At 35.6% G+C, this 21,013-nt stretch overlaps 2 protein-coding genes across 3 annotated transcripts; one reads left to right on the forward strand and one right to left on the reverse strand.

The window, feature by feature from the left end:
* Window positions 1-4,016, forward strand: LOC110734538. Of its 2 annotated transcripts, XR_002513862.1 has the most exons (3): window positions 1-1,104; window positions 2,103-3,559; window positions 3,679-4,016. XR_002513862.1 is itself a non-coding variant. In XM_021914708.1 (2 exons), exon 2 carries the CDS (start codon window positions 2,147-2,149, stop codon window positions 2,558-2,560), a length of 414 nt encoding a protein of 137 aa, XP_021770400.1. In that variant the 5' UTR covers window positions 574-1,104; window positions 2,103-2,146; the 3' UTR covers window positions 2,561-4,016. The 2 variants fall into 2 exon arrangements, 1 of the variants encoding a protein (XP_021770400.1); XM_021914708.1 differs by having other exon boundaries at window positions 574-1,104; window positions 2,103-4,016.
* A 2,507-nt stretch (window positions 4,017-6,523) lies between these two features.
* Window positions 6,524-7,601, reverse strand: LOC110734539 (pathogenesis-related protein 1C-like). The gene has a single exon (XM_021914709.1). The coding sequence runs from the start codon at window positions 7,562-7,564 to the stop codon at window positions 6,986-6,988; it is 579 nt and encodes a 192-aa protein (XP_021770401.1). The 5' UTR covers window positions 7,565-7,601; the 3' UTR covers window positions 6,524-6,985.
* Window positions 7,602-21,013: the final 13,412 nt, after the last annotated feature.

The following is a 21,013-nucleotide window of genomic DNA, read 5'->3' on the forward strand; positions in this document are numbered from 1 at the left end:
CTCTTCGATTTTCGGCACCCCAAAACCCATCCCCTTCCCCAACAACTTCGTGATTGGTGCGAGATTGGTGGAGGAGTTTGTGGCCATTGATGCGAATGGTGCGAGATTGGTGGAGGAGATCTCGGCGGCGGTTTTTGGGGTCGAGGTTGGTTGTGTGGGTGGTTTTGGGGGTCAGCGGTGGATTAGGTGAGGTGCTAAAGGGCCGGCCGACTGATTTTTGTTGGTTACGAAGGTGGCCGGCCGTTTTCCGGCTATATAAGGGGAGTGGCAGGGTTTTGGGGTGATGGCTGGGGTGGTTCAATGGTTTCTGTTTTTTTTTAAAAAAAAAAATTTTGGTTTTTTTTGTTTTTTTTTTTGTTTTTTTTTAAAAAACGGACCAATCAAAAAGTGACACGTGGCAAGTGGTGGGGTCCACTAACAGTCAACTAACGGCTGTCAGTCATTAATGGCACTTGGCAAATTTTGTTAAAACTCGGTGGCATTTGATGAATTTTGAAAAGTCGGATGACATTTGGTGAATTTTACAATTGCTCAGTGGCATTTCATGAAATAACCGGAAAAAAATACAGTACTGGCCAAATGAGATTGCATAAGTGGGAGGCTGGGAGCTATAAGTCATAGAAATTTAGAAATAGTAGATGATGCAAGAATCAAGATAACTTCCAAACCCAAGTGTACTACACTATCTAATCCAATTTACTATGCAATCTTGTTTACCCTTTCATTTCTTGTTTCCTGAACAACCCACAACTTTTCAATAAAATTAAACTTAATATTGCCTTCCGTTTTATTTTTTCCACTTTCCATCATTTTTTCCTCCTCTTCTCACACTCCCCTCTTTCTTTCAGCCCCTGGTATACTTCAATAGAAAAACCCCTCAAAAAAAATCCACTCCTTTCTTTTTCAAATCACAATATCTTAATCATGTTTTGATCTGGGTCTTTAAATTTTTCTTTACCCAGATCATAATTTTCAACCAACTCTACCAATCTTATTACTTTTTGCCAAAATTAAACTCAATTTTTTTTTTTTCTTGTTGGGTTTTTTAATTAATAACATTTTGATTATCCCCTTTCATTTTAATGATGGTTGTCATCTGTTGAGGTCAGCTTCTTGTAATTATTTTAATTTTTGTTGGGATCAATGCAAAAAATTTAATTAATTTGATTTATTATGTGTGTCTTTCTTCTTTATTTTTGCATGCTTCATTGTTTTAGTTGGATTTCTGTCTTATCGAATTTAGTTATCTTTGAAAATTTGATTTTTATTTGGGTTAGATGATTTTATCTTCTTAACTATAGTTATAATTGAAAGATATAGATTTTTCAATGCTTTTGTATAATGGTATTGAATGAAATTGGTGACCTTTTTTTTCTTTGGTTTATTGATTTTGAATTTATATTTAAAGCTTTAAGTTTTGAGCATGAATTATGGTTGAGATATATATTGATTCTGATCTCATCAAAAAGGATTGTTTGTTTGATAACAGCTTCTGATTGTTCAAGAAAGATCAGGGTTCAACAAATTTTCTGTGAGTTCAAGTGTAATGCTGTTGATATTTCTCTAGATTATAGCTTGCTTTAGTAATGTGTTAAAATACTTTAGTTTTCAGCATTTTGTATTGAAATGAATGAATGTTTTGACTTGCCTGAGTTTGGGGAGTTTAAATCTGTAAATTTTAGAGGACTTGTGGATGTTATGATATAGATTATGTTCCGCCTATTGTAGAATTCTGAGTCTAAATTAACATTATCGAACTTATGAATGTTAATAAGTTATGAAAGGAAATTACGCCATATTGTATAATTTCAAGTCTGAAGTAACATTACAGAATTTTTGAATGTTAATATATTATGATAGAATATATGTTCTGCCCTATTGTAGAACTCTGAGTCTGAAGTAACCTTACAGAACTTGTGAATGTTAATATGTTATGATAGTATCTATGTTCCGCCCTATTGTAGAAGTTCGAGTCTGAAGTCTGTTGGTCATGGAACTTCAACAGGAGGACATATTCATTATTGTATTCTTCCTTTAGAAGTTGTAATAGGTGCTAAGTAGGAGTTGATGTTGTCTATAAACTTGCTAGTTTTTGTTTGCAGGCTTGTTAATCCATCGTCTTGAGCTTTATCCAAGTTTCTTCATCATGGTTAGAGGTAGAGGAAAAGGCAAGAAGCAGACTGCTGTTACAGCTCACAATGATGTAGAGAACGCGAAAGATGAGAACATTCCGGCATCTAAGAGAAGGGGGAGGCCACAGAAGCCACTGAAGGATGAGGTCGAAGATGTGGAGAGTGCAAAGATAGCAAACGGTGAAGAAAATGCTAACAGTTCAATGACAAGTAGAAGCTCAAAAGGTCAATTTACTGCTGTGAGTGGAACAAAAAGGAAGAATTCATCACAAGTGCTGGAGAATTTAGATTCCATCAAGGAGAAAAATGGTGCAGAAGCAAAGTCTATTACGGAGGGTTTTGTGAAATCAGTAGGGTTTAGACAAATTGGAAGCAGGAGAAAAAGCAAGCCTCATCGTGCTGCTGAAGTTGGTGTAAAATGCAAATGAAATGGAAGCGTCTGCTATGACTTTCAGCACCCTCATTTTGTGTTGGCATATGGTTTATGCTGAGGGTCGACCTGTATTGGCTCATTTTTCGTGTTCAGCATTTTCTTAGTTTCAGTTTCTTGTGAATTGTTCAAGCTCAATCCCCCTCCATGGAGATTGTGGTTTTATTTTGATGAACATAATTTGCTGATTTCGAATTTGGAAGAATTTTAAGCAATGTATAGTTTCATTAGTCATTTGGATGACATCTATTACTGTTTAATTCCATTTCCTGTTGCCTAATTTTTAAACAGCCATTCAACTCTATTTTTTTTTTCCTCGTCAGAGCATCTGAGGATAATGTTAAACGTGTCTGTGTAGATATTGCGAGTTGAACACTGAAGCATAAGCAGCAGTTGCTAGAGGTAATTAGCTATCTGAACAAGCTGTGAACAATTGAGCTTTTTTGATGCAGGATGTTGTTTGATAAAAAAAAAGTTTGGTTGGAATTCATCCGACAACAACTGTTGCACAAGCATTTTAGCTCAAGATTTTGCCCAAGGTAGTAAAAATATTTTCTGGATGAACCGATGAAGTAAGTTGCTACCCCCCCACCCCACGCCCCACATCATTATTCTATACTGTCTGACCATTTAGCTGATATTTACTCTATGTCATCTTTTATTTTACTGGTTACCAGGTTTACTTTAAATTACAATGCAAGAACTACTATTTTTTTTTGGTTGTGTGCATAAAACTTACATGGGAGTGGTGGGAGTAAAACCATCCTTGTAGTTAGCTCTTCGATTTTTAATGATATTTTACTGTCGTCCCTGCTCCTTTTTTTACAGGGACTTCCTCTAGCTAAATGCTTTCCTCGCTGAATTAGTGCTCTGTACTTCTGTTTGGCCCTAAGTTTTCGACCTGCCTTTGGCAACACAAGCATGACTCATGAATTATTAATCTCCTACGATTTTCCTCTTTGGATGAATGGTGCTAAGCTGTTAACAATCAACAGAGGTTTGCAATTATTCCATAAAGTCTGCAAGAGGCTTCATTATATGTTTCAACAGTGACACAAGCTTATAGTTCTTGTAAGGCTTGCATATCAAAATAATATTCCATTTCTTATGCTTCAGTTTTCAGGTTAGGTCATCCCGAATTCCAAATCAAGATTCAAGAAGCTAGGTGTGCTACAATGATCGTAATTTGTATTTCTGCTGCATAAAGTGTTTCGCTTGCACAATTATCCTAAGCTTCCCCATTTAGCCTCATCGTTCTACTGTATGATACTATGATCTGTAATTATCAGCAACCCACGCAAGGCAAGCTTTAAATCATTTAAGGTTATGCTCTTACTTTACTCATTTCATCACCTACTGTGAGAACAAATTTCCTCCTTATTCGCTCATTAATATTGTGGCCATTTCATGACGTTATTGTGAAACTACTCAATTATGCAGTGTAGTTGTATAAATTACTTGTGTATGCTAGTTATGATTTTAGAGATTTCCACATTGCTACTCCAATATTATACCTGCAGCAAAACATAGTTTTTGTTTTTGTTTAATAACAATTAATTTTGATCATTGAGGAGCCAAAAGAGCTGTAGAGCAGCTAAAATAATCGAGTTTGGATTAAAGAGTTCAGATTACTAGTGTTTCAGTATAAGGGGAAACTAATCAAATAGGGCGGCATCACTATTCAAAGCATGTCTCTCAGCTTCTTGCTTTGTAGATTGCATAATGCTCTTTATTTACACAAAGAAACCGATTATTTAGGGCTTGTTTGACATTGTTTTTTGTTTTTAGTTTTCTGTTTTTTTGAAAACCAAAAACCAAAAACAGGAAACAAGAAAAAGGTGTTTCCACTTTTTTGTTGTCAGTTTTCTAAATTATCAGGATTTTAATAAGTTTGACTAATTTTTTATTCATTATATAACATATATCATATGATTTTGAAAATCAAAAAACCAAAAAACAGAAAACCACAACAATGTCAAACGAACCCTTTAGTTTCCTTATTGTCCTAAATTTCCTTTTATACTCCTAATATGAAAAAGGGACCAAGCATGGCTTGTGTAGTTGATTATATAATGTTAAGGTCACAAGGTCGAAAGTTCGAAATCTCCCAAGTCCCAACTATAGGTATAGTGTTGTGCGACAGCGGAAGCAAAGGTCGAAAACAAACAAGAAAACAATAAAGAAATTCAATGCAAACAATAAGAACAACACCAAGAATTTACGTGGTTCACTATCGATGTGATAGCTACGTCCACGGGCACCGAGATCGAATGATTTCACTATAAACTGCAAAGATTACAAAGATGATTCTTGTATTTCTCAAGAACGGCTCTCACTCTCTCTCTCTTAACCCTTATACTAATATTAGGGAGGTTTTATATTAATCCCTAAAATAAAAGATACTTGGGCAAAAAGATAACATAAAAGATAACTTTAAATCGTAAAATCCGCGTCTCCGCATTTTTCCTTCTCCGCCCGGTCAGACCGGGCAAGGTCTGCCCGATCGGGCGCGAGAAGAAAACTCCATACGAATGCTTCAACGTATCCAACCCCCACCGCCCGGTCAGACCGGGCAATGTCCGCCCGATCGGGCGGACAAAGCTACGAAGTACGAGTCACCTAATACTTATCAACATATAGTGCTTGGGGTAAGGATTCCTTGCCCTCCCTGGCCCCCTCGAAAGTGTTTGGCCAGAAAAAACTGAACTGAGAGACTTTGAGAGTTGAGGTTTAAATTAGTTAGGCTCATTCCTTACTAAGACAAAATTGCGAATTTGGTGATCTTAGATAATGAATTATTATATTGAAATGCCCTATTACAAGGACAACCTACTAGTATAATCTATCCTTCAACCCTCCTCACCCCTCCTCCCAAGAGTGGTTCGAAGCCTAGATTTCCCCTAAGGAAGGCGGAGAACATATCGATCAATTGAGCTAAGCTCTTTTGGTTCATTCCATTCTAAATGATTGCACAACTACTATAGGTGGTAAAAGGAAAGAGAAGCAATAAAATAAAATAATGTTAGTCTCCTACCAATATAGGAAGTGTTGCAAAAATGAAACCGACAAGAGTTGTGAGTATATACTATATAGACATAGGGAATAATAAAAAACTAAAAATTATACTTTCTCCTTTTTTTTTTTTAATTGCACCATATGCCATTTTACTCTTGTCGATGAAATTATTTGATTATTAATATCTTTAATTATACTGAAGTAAAAATTTATAAAAATTTGATATTTGAAAAGTAGACGTCGAGACGAATCTAACGAGATCCCACATGACTATGGTTTTCTTACGAATAAATCAAAAAAGAGATCAAAAGAGGTTGTGTGAATAGTGTAAAATCCCAAATGGTGCTATTAAAAAAAACGGAGGGAGTAGCTCATATCGTGAAAACATACATTATGAAGCCAACAAGATCACATTTGACTGTGTATTTCTTACGCTCGTGTAGATGTGTAATCAAGAAATATTGTTAAAATAAGAGTTAATGATTAGTGCATAATTAAAGTCGAGGTACGGAATTGAGAAAAATAAATAACATAAACAAACAAAAGGAAGAATAATGAACAAATGACTAAATTGGGAAGAATAAATTTTGAAATAAACACAAAAAAGAATTATCTTAGGCATTTTGAAAAGTTTGTCGGGAAAAAAAAAAAAAAAAATTTGTCTAAATGTCATGTGAGTTTTTTCTTTTTTTTTTTTAAAAAAAAAAAAATATTTTTAACCAAATTGTCTCATGGAGTTAAATTTTTTTTTTTTATATCAAATTATTGTCGGAGTAATTTTTTTTTTTTACCTAATTGTCGCTAGGAGTCTTTTATTTTTAGTAATCTAGTCAATTGGCCACTCATATACACTAACAACATGTGGTAAATTGCAACATATTTTTTGTTTAAATAGATAATTTGCTACAACATTATATTTATAATGTGGTTTTTCACAAATTTTGGATTTTAATACAAATTGATTTTTGACAAATTTTCTTATAAATACATATATATATTTAATCATCAAATATTTTGAGTTTTCCCAATCTTATCCAACTATTCATTTGATATCCTACAAATACCCATTCTTCAACAATTTACTTGTTACATACGTATAGATGGATATATCATTTAGTGAATGAAAATAAAAGGAATAAAAACACACACACAAGCACAACCTCAACTGAAATCACCACAAGAACATAAGTTAAGAGTTAGCATATATATAAGATATTAAATTATTAATTAGGACTAGCTCTAAACCCTCCTTTAGCCTACATCTTCTTAGAACACCATAAACAACCAATAAACCCAGAGTTTAAAAAAAAAAAAATCCTCCACCTCTAAAAATTAATTTTATTTGTGAGAAAATCACTGTTCAAATAGAAAGAACTTTTAAGCAATATATGAGTATTTCAAAAAATGATTAGTAGGGACGGGTGCCAATGTAGTTGCCAGGAGGATCATAGTTGCAAGTAACGAAAACAGCACCGTTATAACAAGTAACCCTAGCACAACCAAGGCGAGTCGATTTCCTCCAAACAATCTGAGTATAATGCCCACAATCCATACCATTAGCACAAGAGTTAGTGTACAAATCATAGTACCTACGCTCCTCCACCCATGTTTTCGTTGCGAAAGCTGCTGAATAACCACCACTACCCCAGAAGAGGTTCTCCCCATAGGGACCATCAGAGTGAACCAAACGACAATCTTTAATACGTTGGTTAGCCCATGATTGAGCAAAGGAAGCTAGCCTGTCATCCCAAGTGAACGGGGGAAGTCCTACGGCTGCCCTAGCGTCGTTGTGGACTTGCATGAAGGCGGCCTTATCGGAGCCAGTGGCACCACCACCGAAGTAGTAGTAAGGGTGGTAGTTGGAGGATGAAGACGACGGTGTGTATGCATTGTACGTCCGGGACTCGGATGCGTAGGATATGGTTGTTGCAAAGGCAGCAACTAGGAGGAGAGAAAATGTTATGGTTTTGGCCTTAGAAGAGGCCATATTTTTTGTTTCTTTTGACGTAGTTGGAATTTTTTTTTTTTTTTTTTATGGCTTGTATTTTTGGTTGATACGTTTTGGGGTTGGGAATTAATATGATATGGTGAAAAGAAAATATAGAAAAGGTCATAGATTTGAGGAACAAGTTTGTGAGATGCATGTTCGATAATGGAGGGCACGATGTTTGAAAAAAAATTAAGAGATTTGATGTAATATAATAATGTTTGAATATGTGATGATATAAGAGTAAGTTGTACTTGCTAAGGTCTATAATTTAATTGATGTATAAGTCATGGGATTAAGTAGTCTTCTCTTTTTTTCTTCTTCTTCTGTTTTTTTTTTTTTTTTTTTTTTTTTTTGGAAAATAAAATATTTATTTCAATTCCTTGAGCATGGAGTTTAAGATGATGTAATTATAACATGAGTGTATGATAGTCAAATATTCTAGCATAATATCAACCAATTGGCCTAGATCGGCTAGATGTATTCCATGGTACAATATACACGTACTTAGTATGTCAATGTATTTAGTGGAGGCAACTTCTTGATTTATTTATTACAATTTTTTTTGGTGCAAAACTTTTGGTTTTAATTAGTTTGTGTGTCATTTTTGTTAGGATTAATATAATGTGTAGGGTGTATATTAGGTGCCTAGGCTTAAGTAAACAAAAAATTAATCCGACCGATTTAGGTGTCGTTTGGTTCACATGAGAATTAAAACTTCTCATGTATTGCAAATTCATGGGAATTAAATTCTTATAATCAAATTTATGGGGATTTCCTAAAATTGTTTGGTTAACTATGAGGGAAGTAACTTCCATGGAATTTCTACTTACCTAGGGGGACTAGATAAGTAAATTCCTACATTTTGTGGGAACTCAAAATTCCTAGGAAATTCCACTTCCCCCATTTCACCAAACTTTTGTCAACCAAACAACACACAAAACTTGCAATTTCTAGAAAGTCTCACTTCCCATGATTTTTTATGTCAACCAAACAATCCCTTAGTTGATTCGATTTGACTCGTATGAGCACAATAATTTAGCATGATCTGAAAATGCGAGCGAGTGAATGTAAAAAGGTGCATAGTTTGATGTAAGAAGGGTAAGATATATAGTAATGTAAGGTGAATATCTCAAATATGGAATAAAGTGAAAGTGTTATAAAATCTAAGAAACAGATGAAAATTAATAGTAATAATTGTGCGTTAAATTTATCTTATGAGAGAGCTCTTATGAATAGTGTGCGTACGTTTATACCCCTTAAAATGTTTGTTGACATATTTGCCCCCATTTATAAGTTTAAGAAGCTCTATTTTTCTTACCTAAAAATGTTTGTTTACATATTTGCCCTTATTTATAAGTTTAGGAAACTCTCTCTCTCTTTTTTTTTATTTTTTATAATTAATCATCAAGCATGTATACACGTCCAACCGAGCGGGGCTCGCTCGATCTGCGAATGAGACAATTTTCAGAAACTTGCTTGTTGCGGGCCCGGCCGGGGAGATCTTGCCCGACCAGGCGACGTGAACCTTGACCGACCGGACAGATGTGCCAAGGTCAATATTCCATTTTCTTCCTTTATTCCAATAATCCCCCACTTAAGGGAGAAAAGAAAAACCAACAAAAGAACTAAGAAACAACATATGGGCATAAGAGGAGATGTAGTACATAACACTTTGATACTACATTAGTAATTTGAAATCTAGTATTTAGTGAAATGAGGCAATGAACTACAAGTCCAAGGGTGGACGAACCTTGAAACCCTTAAACTCTTGATCAAGGAGTGGACGAACCTTAAAACTCCAAGATTTAGCACAAGGCCCCCACAACACATACATCACTCCAAGATCTTTTATGAACTCCGTGAAGAGATATGTTCTTTTATAGCCAAATATATTCACCTTAGGTCTAGTGGGGGCTTTAGGAAATCGGCCTAAGTTTTCCATGGAAGATGGCTAGTCTTCACAACCACATATGTGAATCACAAGCACTTCTCGATAGTACTTGGTCATTGGGATTAAAACATGTTCACAAGAACTCAACAAATGCTACATTGTAGCTATTAACCCCCACAAGACCATGGTTCATTAAGTCACAACAATCATAAACGTCGGTGATTCCAAATATAGTGCGTCCACTTAAAATTTGGATTCATTAAGAGTCTAAAGACTCAACCTCAAACGGTGGATCATTCAAGTGCGTCTTTACTAGCACCAACCTAAATGGTTTATTGATTCATTAAGAGCTCAAAAGAATTCAACATCAGCCAAGCATTACAACACATGCCATGCATAGGGATAGGAAAGTAATGTTTTGATCATTCCATTTGGGCTTAAGGCCTATGCCTCTCGACATATCCACAAACTATCAAGGATCGTTACGTGTTCCAAATTCTCTTACCATAGTGCACAAATCTCTTTGTTATAATTTTTTTCCATAAAGGAAAGCTAGTATGTAATTAAAACCAACATTAACTTGATTGCACAAATGATTAGAAAATTATGTCACGTTCACCTTTACATGAATGAATCAACGAGACATCTTCACAACTTGAAATATGAAAGCTTTACACAATCAAGTACGATCCTTGAAAATAATATAGTTGCGTTAGTGAACTAACTTCATCAACCATCAATCATCGACACTTGTTTTTAGAAAAAATTCAAACAACTTCTTCCAAAAGCAAGTGTATTTCACAACCTTCGTACCTAGCAAGATACTTTGAAAAGATGAAGCAAGGTTAAACGTGTTTAATAGTTCAATTTACTTATAAATTTGTAAAATATCACACCTCAAGTATTTCACAAATAAGATGCCATGTTAAGATAGAATGCAATGCATATCATTATCATATTGCTAAACGTTTTAGCATAATACATTACTCAAGACATGCTTTGAGAACCTTCTTTTAAGTTATAAAGACTTCATGCTAACACAAATGTATACCACAATGACATGAATAATAAATTTCATATCACCAAAATAATCTTCTAAGTCATAAAACATGACATATTGGAAAACCAAACAATAATAATTATTTTCAAAAATATCAAACACGTGTCACTTCTAACGTTGGAAAAAACTTTCACAACAACATTGAGAAGATAGGAAATTCAAATAAGGTTATCAATCACAAATAAACATGTGATGCACAACAACACTAACATATCACTCACATTTTAGAAATAACAACATTCTTATCACCTTGAAAAGAAGTGAGATATAACTTAAATCATAAAGGTGGTAGTATTTGTAGGACTTTAGGTACTATAAGCGAAATTTCATGAATCAGATTCATACGCACCTAAATCAGGATCATAAGCATACCACACAAGAATCACATAATTATACCTTTGAAGCGTGAATTCTACGTAGCTATTCGATTGACAAATCAGGGAGAGAATAGAGCCCCAAGCGTGAATCCTCTACTTAGTCCACGGAATTCGAACAAGCGTCCACCAGTGCTAGATTGATCGAGTGAAAGGGAAAACCGCGATCACCACCTTTCTTGGACAACCGGACACCACACGAACACCACCACCTTGAGCACATCACCGGCGCCTAGGGAGGAGGAGAGAGCCATGAGAGAGAGGGGAGTTTGAGGGTTGGATCTCGTGTTTGCTAATTAAGGTTTTAACTAAACAGTAAATTGTTATGTGTAAAAACCTAGGCACGAAGTCCAATTATAATCCTATTATAATTAGACTAGGTTAGGAAGCCTAAAAACTCTCTAAATCCCTCCATATGGCCGGCCACCTAGGGGAGAAAGCCTATCATGGGACTTTTCCTCTTAAGCTTGATCTAGGCCCTTTGTGTGACCTTATAGGATCCGTCCAATTGGGCTTTGGCCTATTTTACTAGCCCAAAGATCGTTAGTACCTCTGGCTATGATATAACGACGACCCAAATGGACGAACTTAATTATCTCCATAATTTAATCCATTATATATATAGTTTTTGCACTTGATGAAGACATAAATCCTTTGGTATTAAACCACATTAGAACTCAACCATATACTTCATAGAGAAGTTGGACGCGAACAAGTATGCAAGCGTCTTGAAGTTATTGATGCAACCGGCTGGCAGGTTGCCAAACCATCATTGGGCTATGCCCTTCAATGTCGCCTGGAAGCATCGGCACCAGGCAACATCATCCAACCCCTGTAAGTACAAAAGGTTGGTGTAAGCCATTAGGTGGTCTTCCGGGTTAGTGCAGTGGTACCGTCATAAGTACCGACCAACACATTCTTAACCTTGGCCGGCTGAGCCACCTCGGTTATCTCCTTGGAGAACACCGATGGTTGTTCTCCAAGGTTTAGCAGCCGGAGCTGCCAGTCCATAGGCTGGACATTCAGTGCCGCCTGACCCCCGAAGAGGGTCGGCTGCATGTATGGTGATCCATATGGCATGTATGGCTGTTGGGGCACATACGGAGTCGGCTGGGTAATAAAAGGGCCAGTACGTACGGACAAGCCGCGTGACTGATTCTCTCAGTTTGTTTCCGAATACTTCATTGAAGTATTCTTTTGGAAACTGTCTAGGTAAGTCGACGTTGAGGCCGACTCAGACAACTGTTGACTTCTCTTCTGCTGGATTAACATCCAGGCATCTGAGTAAGTCCTTTTTGGTCCATCCGGCTGAACTTGCCGAATGGCCTTCCTTTTCCCTGATTCAGGGAAATAGAGCTTTGAAAGTTCAATCATGGGCCCATCCACCCCCTTTGGTTTAGGGTGAGGAGTAGGCACACGATCCTTAACGTGCTTCTTCCCTGAGGGAAAAGGCTTTTTGGCCGACTGACCCTTGTTGGTGCCAGTTGACTTGTTTATCAAGTCCTTAATTTCCCCTTTGAAACTCGTCATGAATTTCATGAGTTTGTCTCTAGTAACGGGAGCATCACCCTCCGCCGCTTGGGGTAACCCAGCCGGCTTGACGGTTGGGTTGCTTGGACCAGCTTTGTCTTCGCCCCGTTCCCTTGTTTCCTTGGAACGAGTGCGTCTTGCTCTGAGTAACCCTTCTGGGGCCACATAGGTGTCGACTTCGAAGTCGTCACCACTCTCTTGGTCTGTATAGACCTCTACTCCGGCCAAAGGCCGGTTCTCATCAACAGGTGGTACAGACTGCTGTGAAGCCATTTCAGAAGTACTCTCCCCACAGACGGCGCCAAATGTTTCGGGGTTTTTGGAGTCCCTCGGGAGAGTTACAATTCCAAGAATGTGCGTCGATCGTCTGTACCTGCAAAACCACGGAAAACTCCGGTTGGATGGAGTTTTGCCTCCGACGATCAAGTTAGAACGTATCCAGATGTATAAAAGTGCGGAATGTAAAGGTTTTTCTCTCGGATTCCGAGAGAATTATGCAATTAATATTGCTCGGGTTTTGTGTGTATATTTATGAATATGCAATAAATGAGGATTTTCCTCTATTTATAGTGTAAGGGGATCAGTTCCCCTTTCATGGGTTGGAGTGCCACAATATTGAGCAATGGACAATACAAAGCCAATGAGGCAATGATCGATCATATCCTCCAAACTTTAAAAGTCAGGGAGTAGATCAAAAGGCAGCGATATTTCCCTCCTTCAACCCTCTGTACTTTCGTCTACAGACAAAAAAAAATTCAAATTACATATTAACTTTCAGCAATGGAGTTTGGGAAAAAAGGATCCAATCAAAGACAAAGACCACAAGCTAAAAATCGTGAACAACCTCAAAATCAGTCAAATGAAGGTTTTATTAATGTGGAAGAAGAAATTCAACTAGAAAATACAACTACAATTGACCAGAATCCATCACAAAAAAAAATAAAAAACCATTGTTATATGAAGTTACAATGGTGGAAGAAGGATTGAAAAAGAAGAATGCAGGAGGAACAAAAAAAATGGAAATGCAATCATTGTGGCTAAGTAGCAAGCAGCTCATACACACGAATACATCAACATTTTTTTGGTGCACCCCCTGGAGTTAAATCTGAAATTGGGCGTTGTACAGCGATATTTTCAAATATGGTACTCCTTCAACAAATGAGGAAGAAAGTGGAAGACGCAGAGCAAATGTGCTTAGAAGTCCAGAATTTGGAGAGATGTGTAAGGCTCTTAATCATGCTCTAAACTTGATGATTGCAAGAGAGAAATTGAAAAGGAGTGTGCTTATGTGAAATATACTTGGGTGACTCAAGGAACTTCTATAATTTCTGATGGGTGGACAAATGTTAAACATAAACTACTCATCAATGTCATTGCATCCAATAGTTGTGGTTCAATGTTTTTATATGTTGAAGATTTGTTTGGCGTGGAGAAAACAGGGAAAGCAATAGCAGATTTCCTCCTCACGTCGATCGATGAAGTAGGCCCTTCAAATATTCTTCAAGTGGTCACTGATAATGCAGCAAATTGCAAGTTAGCAGGGAAGGAAATCAAAAAGATACATAAGCATATATTTTGGTCCCCTTGTGCTGTACATACCTTGAATTTGATTTTTAAAGACTTTGCTACTGCATTTCCTTTTATTAATGACACTTACACTAAGGGCAAAAACATTGTGAAGTATTTGAGTTGTTAAAAGTAGCAAAAACTAGATTTGCTTCACATTACATCTTACTCAAAAGATTATCAGAATGTAGAGAAGCCTTAGCTACTAATATAGTTGTAAGGGCTTGGAAGGATTGGGTGAACTCTGGAGATGAGCGTACAAAAGCATTAGGAAAGGAAGTGGCATCGACTATAATCCACGATGAATTTTGGGATGAATTTGACAATATTTTGGCCATCACCAAGCCAATATATTTGATGATTAAGTTTGCTGATGGTGAAGGGCATAAAATGGGGGAATTGTATGAAAACATGGACTGCATGATTGGTGAAATTAATGATGTAATAAAGAATAATAAACATCATGCCGATCGGGAAAAAATGAATGAGATTCTTTTGTCTAGGTGGGAGAAGCTGAATATAACAATGCATTGCTTAGGATTTGCTCTCAATCCTTTTTTTTACGATACAAACTACCTACAATCTCCCGCTCCTGGTGGGGAGCCTAGGAGAGCTCCAAAATACGATAGAGAAGTTGTTCAAGGTGTTATTAAGGCTTTTGATAAAATAGCAGAAGATGAAGAGGAAAGAAGAGTGTTGCGTCAACAATTAGCTACCTTCCAAGATAAAGGGGGAATTTTTGGGACACTTTCAGCAAAGGTTGATGATGTGACAATGAGTCCAATTTCATGGTGGTCTACCTATGGGGCTGAAACTCCTGAACTAGTAGAGATTGTTGTTAAGGTGTTATCACAGCCTATAACCAGTAGCTCAGCAGAAAGAGTATGGAGCACATACTCTTATATTCACAACATCAAGAGAAATACACTTAATTCTTTGCGGGCTGACAAGTTGGTGTTTATTCACACAAACATTAGACTTATCTCTCGCTTCACAGCAAGCTACAAAGATGGACCATATAGGAAGTGGGATCTTAACCCTGAGACTACCTATTTAAATGATTCAGCAGTCAGATTCGAGGACTCAAGGTGGAGGGAAGGACTTGATTTTCTTGAAGGAGGAGATGAGATGCATATAAGATACCTGAATCTAAGAGGCAACGATTCCTAGACTCTTAGAGGACCTAGAGTACTCTAATATTTTTATCTGACTTTTGATGTTTTGATTTACTAAAGTATAATGTATATTACTTTGGTCATTTTGGCTTTTGGAACTAAGTGAAGTTTGTATGTAAGAATGTAAGATCATGTGCTGATGTGCTCATGAATTATGTCTTTTGAGTAACTTTTTGCTACAATGATTGTAATGATAAATTCAGAAAATCCATGGAAAAATGTTAGTATTATTCTTGCAATTATAATTTCAGTATTTAATCTAATTATAATATAGAAAAAATTGACTCATCGTACCCATCGTATCGGATTTATACAAGGTAACGTACCAATATCCGTTTCTATACCATGTTTTGAATCGTACCTCGTACCTTGTAACGTTGTAGTGGACATATATTTAATCTAATATTCGCATTCAAAGTCATATAACATGAATTCAATTGCTAATAAAAGCCATAACCAAATAATACATAACCTAAGACTTTGAATCCAACACTATTTCATCATAATACACTTTCCCCCACATTGAACGACAAAAGTCTTCTACTAAGTATTGAATTTAGACATGAAAATTCTATACATTTCACATGGAGCACATAAGAACTAAATTCCTACAAGAAAATTCTATAAACTCATTGAATCATAACCCCTCACGTGCCAAAGTTTAATCTAAAATCAAAACATAATCAAGCTTGGAGGAAAGAAATATGTAAACATACCTCCATGGTACCTTTTAAGATACCTTAGTGATCAATAAGAGCAACCCAATGATCACCACTTGGTTTGTATGTGCATCCATTAAGTACTTCGAGTTCTTAAAGCGCACTTGGACCATTATTCTTCACAAGATTCATATTGGCATCATGTGGAAATTTACTAGATGCAAATCACAAGAGATAAATTTCTTAAGTATTATTCCACATATGAAGAATCCGATATAAATTTCTTCAAACTAATGCCAAAATGAAACAAATTGAATCAAGTATGAGTAATTAAGAGCAAACACATGAAATAATACATATACAGTATTTGAAAACTCTCTATTAAGGTGGGCATGTGAACGCGGGAGAAATTAGGTCGTTGACTAACCTCCTAATGGTCAAACAAATTTATAAATCCTAAACTAACCCCTAAACAAGTATAGTGGTAAGTTCAGAGTTGAACCACAATGTAATACCCCGTATTTTTTTACGTATGTTAATTTAAAATATTATTTTATAAAGTATTTAAATAATTCAAATGAATTATTTATGGTATTTTAATAATTTAAAAAGGTTTATTTTAATTAAAAATCTATTTTTATTTATTTAATTGCTTTAGAAATATTTTATTTTATTATTTAGAAACTTTGGGGCATAATTATTTTATAAAAGGAAGTTTTAAAGTCAATGGAGTTTTAAAAAAAGTCAAATGTCATTTGGAATAGGAGTAAGAATCATTAAGAATTAAAAATGAATTTAAGTTAAGAGAGAGAATATAAATACCCATCATATGAGCAAATTGAACTTTGCCCAAGGTGTAGAATACCCAAAGGTAAAATCTCTTTCTCTCTCTTATTTTTCTTTCCCCTTAATTTTTCCCCCTCTTCTCTTCTCACCTCACACGCAAGCACCACCTTCACCACCGGTGGTCGGCTGCCACCACCACCACAGTCGGCCGCAGCAGCAGTAGTCGTCGCGGGGAGGTGGCGCCGACCGCTCCCCCTCCTTCCCCTTTTTCATGCGCAAGTTTAAAAAATAAAAAAAAAATCTCTTTTGTTTTAATTTAATCCAACCTTGATTAATTATTGTTTTTTGGTGTGTGTGATGATTTTATGATGTTTTGATAATGATTATTATGTATATAATATTCAGATTTGGTTTTTGAATTAAAAAGCCCCAAATTGAAAACCTTAGGTTTCTAAATTAATGTTTATTGATGGAATTTGATTGTAGTTGATTAAAACTATTGAAATTAATGTTTTTTTTAACTAGATTATAGCAAGTTTAAGAGTTTTTATAATGCTGGAATTTTTCTGTAGAGGCTAGAATTATGTTTCTTGAAAGGATTTCTAATTACCCATTAATTGGGAATAAAAGTAGGTGGTTTTAATTAATTTTTAGCTTGTTTTAGAAGGTTTAAAAGTGATTTAAAGAGTGTATATATTGTTGGAAATTTATTATTAATATGTGTTAATGTCTTTTGTAATTTTGGGTTTTAGGAGACTTCCAAGTGAGTGATTTTGTGTAGTCGTGGCGATTTTGAGATCATATTCGAGGTACGTTTGCGTACTCGGTAAGTATTAAAGTGTGTAGAAGCCTGATAGGCTTTATTTAATTAATTCCAAGGTATTATCAATCATGATAGTTATTGGTTGGAATTGCTGATTGAATTGATTTTGAATTGGTGATTGATTTGTGAAGTATGAATTATTTGAGATGAATTGTTGATTGGAATTAATTATGTTGGCATGTTGATTATGAACTACACTTTTATTATTGGCATGACTGAGGGCATGTTTAATTAAACTAAATGTTTAATTGAGTTTGGAATATTGAAAGGGAATTTTATTATGGTTCATATAATTTTTATTGATGCTATAAGTATGGGAAAGAAGCTATTTAAGTGTCTATGTACCCGAGGATTAATTTATATTTTGCCTAAGTGGACTTAAGGTGTTCTAAACACTGAGGGATAGGATTTATGGTGCATTATGCGCTTAAGGTGTTATTTAACGCCGAGGTAGTTTAAAAAGGGTTCAAAATTAAATTAAATGTGGTTACTAATTATTCAAGAATTAAATTGGTATGTTTGATTGCTTGAATGATTGTGTTATGGATTGAGAGTCATCACCAAGGATTGAGAGTCATCACCAAGTCTAAAATATGTAAACAACGTAAAGTGAAAGAGATTATGTACTAAAACTCTTGGAACGTATATACCTCGAGTATGAACATATGGAGGGAGTTATGGGGTTTTATATTTAACCATAGCTTCTACTGGGAGTACAAGACACTGTATTTTCCTTTTTATTATGCGTAGGAATTCTTCCACTTACGAGTGGTTCTTTTATACTGGCACGGTTAGCTCCCATGTTAGTACCCCTTTATTGGGGAAGGTTAGGGGGGAACTTTTAATGTGTAATCAAATTAAATAAGCAATTTATTTATTTATTGGTTGGTTATGTTGTATGCTTGTAAACAGGTGCAACAAGGTAAGTTGTGTGTTGATAGGATGAAAGCATGTTAGTGTATATTGTTTACACTTATGTACTCAGCATTGCTGATTGTGTGTTTGTATGTTTGTTTGGCCTAGTCTTTATTTTGGCCCTACGACGACCCATTTCTAATGGCGAGTAGTGGGGATAAAGTAAAGATAAGTTTTTCAGGTGATGAAACATATTCATGATGGGCATGAGTGAAGAGCAAATCCTGTTTAGTTTCCATAAGAATATGATGTGTTTTATTTGCTTTGATTATTATATAATTGTTTGTGAGACTAACACAAAGGTTTTATTATTCGTTTGGGTTTTGAAAAGGGCCTACAATGGTTCCAAGTTGTTGGTTGATTTTATTTGACTTTGGTTTGACTTTACTTTTGTTTGGTTTGACTTTTTAAGTTGACTTGTTTTGCATGGTTTTTAAAAAGAGTATTCCGCTGTGTGTCTTTGATAGTTGCCTTAGCCATTTTAACGGTGGCGTTAATGTCTTAGATTTTCCTATTTCGTATTTTAAAAAGAGCAAAATAGGTATATTAAAGGAAATGAATTTTTAGGGTGTTACATACAAGGAACAGTAATGCTAGAAAATTCTCGATCTAATGCTTAAGCTAGGTCGAAGTCGCACTAGTGGAAAAATTTTCATTCGTAACGGGCTATTTGTAACGGGCAAAGCTATGCCCGTTACAATAAACATATTCGTAACGGTCAAAATAACAGTCTGTTACAAATACATATTATTCGTAACGGGCACCATGTTACCCGTTAAGAAAACTATGTTATTTGTAACGGGCAAGATAGTGCCCGTTACGAATACTTATTTATTTGTAACGGACAAGATAGTGCCCGTTACAATTGTTTGAATTTGGTCCAGCTGATGAGAAAAGCCTATTCTTTTAACTAGGGTTTCACACTTTCACTCTCCTCAAGCTGTCATACCGACTCCTTTTTCCTCTATCTTCTCTCCTCTCTCATTTTACTCAATCTCTCTCTTCTCCACACTCAATCTTTCTCTTCTCCTCACTCAATCTCTTCCATTTTTATTTCCTCTCAGTGGATATACGAACAACGGAATAAGCACAGGATTCCGACTAAAGGTGTTTGTGCCCTAACTTCTACGTCTGAAGATGCTTCGGTGGTGGTTTCGGGTCCTGTTGGTGAATTGCTCGCGAAGATTCGGTAGATCAAAGCTGGTTCTACTATAGGGTAAGACACTTTTCTACTGCTCAATCAACATTTCAATTGATGTTTTGTTTGTTTCCCTTGCAGCTGAAAAAGTATAATGTTTTGCTATTGCATGGTCTAGACTCCAGGCTTTCTAAGGATCTCCAATCTGATCTTCAGAAGCTTTGTTGTAAGGTATCATGTACCTGTTAAACAATTCCTCAATCCCGCAACTTTCCCTTCTGTTGTTAGCAAGTACTTGTAAATACTTTTGATTGTCTAGTTTAGACTTTATTTTATTAATGGATATTGCTTGTAAGGCTTCATGATAAAGAAAATAATAATAATAAAATCTTTCTCTTAATGTGCTTGTTAAATAAATGTCAAGATTTACCATTTTAGCTTTGATGATTTGATTTGGTAGGATTTATTGCCTATGAGATTGATAGAGCACTTAATGCTCCTTGTGATAAAGTTTATGTTGTTAATTTTGTTTTATTCTTGTGAATTGAACAAACTGATTTTAAGAACTAATATGCAACCACTCATTTTTTTTTTGGCAGCTACTATTAAGTCGTCGATATGGAAAAAGAAAAGGGGTATTTGTAACAAGCACCTCTTGTGCCTGTTATAAATACCCCTAATATTTTGATTCTTTTAGACATTATTTGTAACGGGCAGTCAAAGTGTCTATTACAAATACCTACCTATTTGTAACGGGTAGTCAAAGTGTCTGTTACAAATACCTACCTATTTGTAATGGGTAGTCAAAGTGTCCGTTACAAATACCTAGCTATTTGTAACGGGCACTTCCAATGCCCGTTACAAATAACCTGGTATTTGTAACGGGCGCTTAACCTGCCCGTTACAAATAACCAGTTATTTGTAACGGACAAGTGCCCGTTACAAATAATATTTTTATCCGTAACGGCCATATATGTAACGCTAGCTGCCCGGTACGAAAAGCCTGTTTTTGCCCGTTACGGATAGGCTTTTTTCTACTAGTGTCAGTTTATGAATAGAGGACACTACAACTACACTTAAACACATATAAAGAACAATATACAATAAAGTCTACTAGGGGTAAAGATCCACTTTGTACAATCATTTAACTAACGAGATCCATTTGATAACCAATCATGCAAAGAAAGAATTAAAATGGGAATTAATTACACTCAAGAGCAATCTCTCAAATTCCTAGCCTAGATCCCTCTATGACTAGGTGCATAAAAGAAATTAACCCAAAATGCAATAAAAAAATATCAATTTTAATTCACAATCCCTTGTGAAACTATAATCAATATGCAATTAAGCTTGCTAGCATGAGAGATCAATCCAATCTAAAACAAACAACATGCCACCATCAATTCAATCAATTTAATCACACAATTATCACCAAATTTATCTCAAATAACTCAGTTAATCATTACAAAGCTTCACCCAACACCTAGTAGAAAGAAAACTATTCAAACATAATGAACAAAGCAATTAAA

The sequence above is a fragment of the Chenopodium quinoa genome, unplaced genomic scaffold (genome assembly GCF_001683475.1).
Source record: "Chenopodium quinoa cultivar QQ74 unplaced genomic scaffold, ASM168347v1, whole genome shotgun sequence".
Taxonomy (NCBI): domain Eukaryota; kingdom Viridiplantae; phylum Streptophyta; class Magnoliopsida; order Caryophyllales; family Amaranthaceae; genus Chenopodium; species Chenopodium quinoa.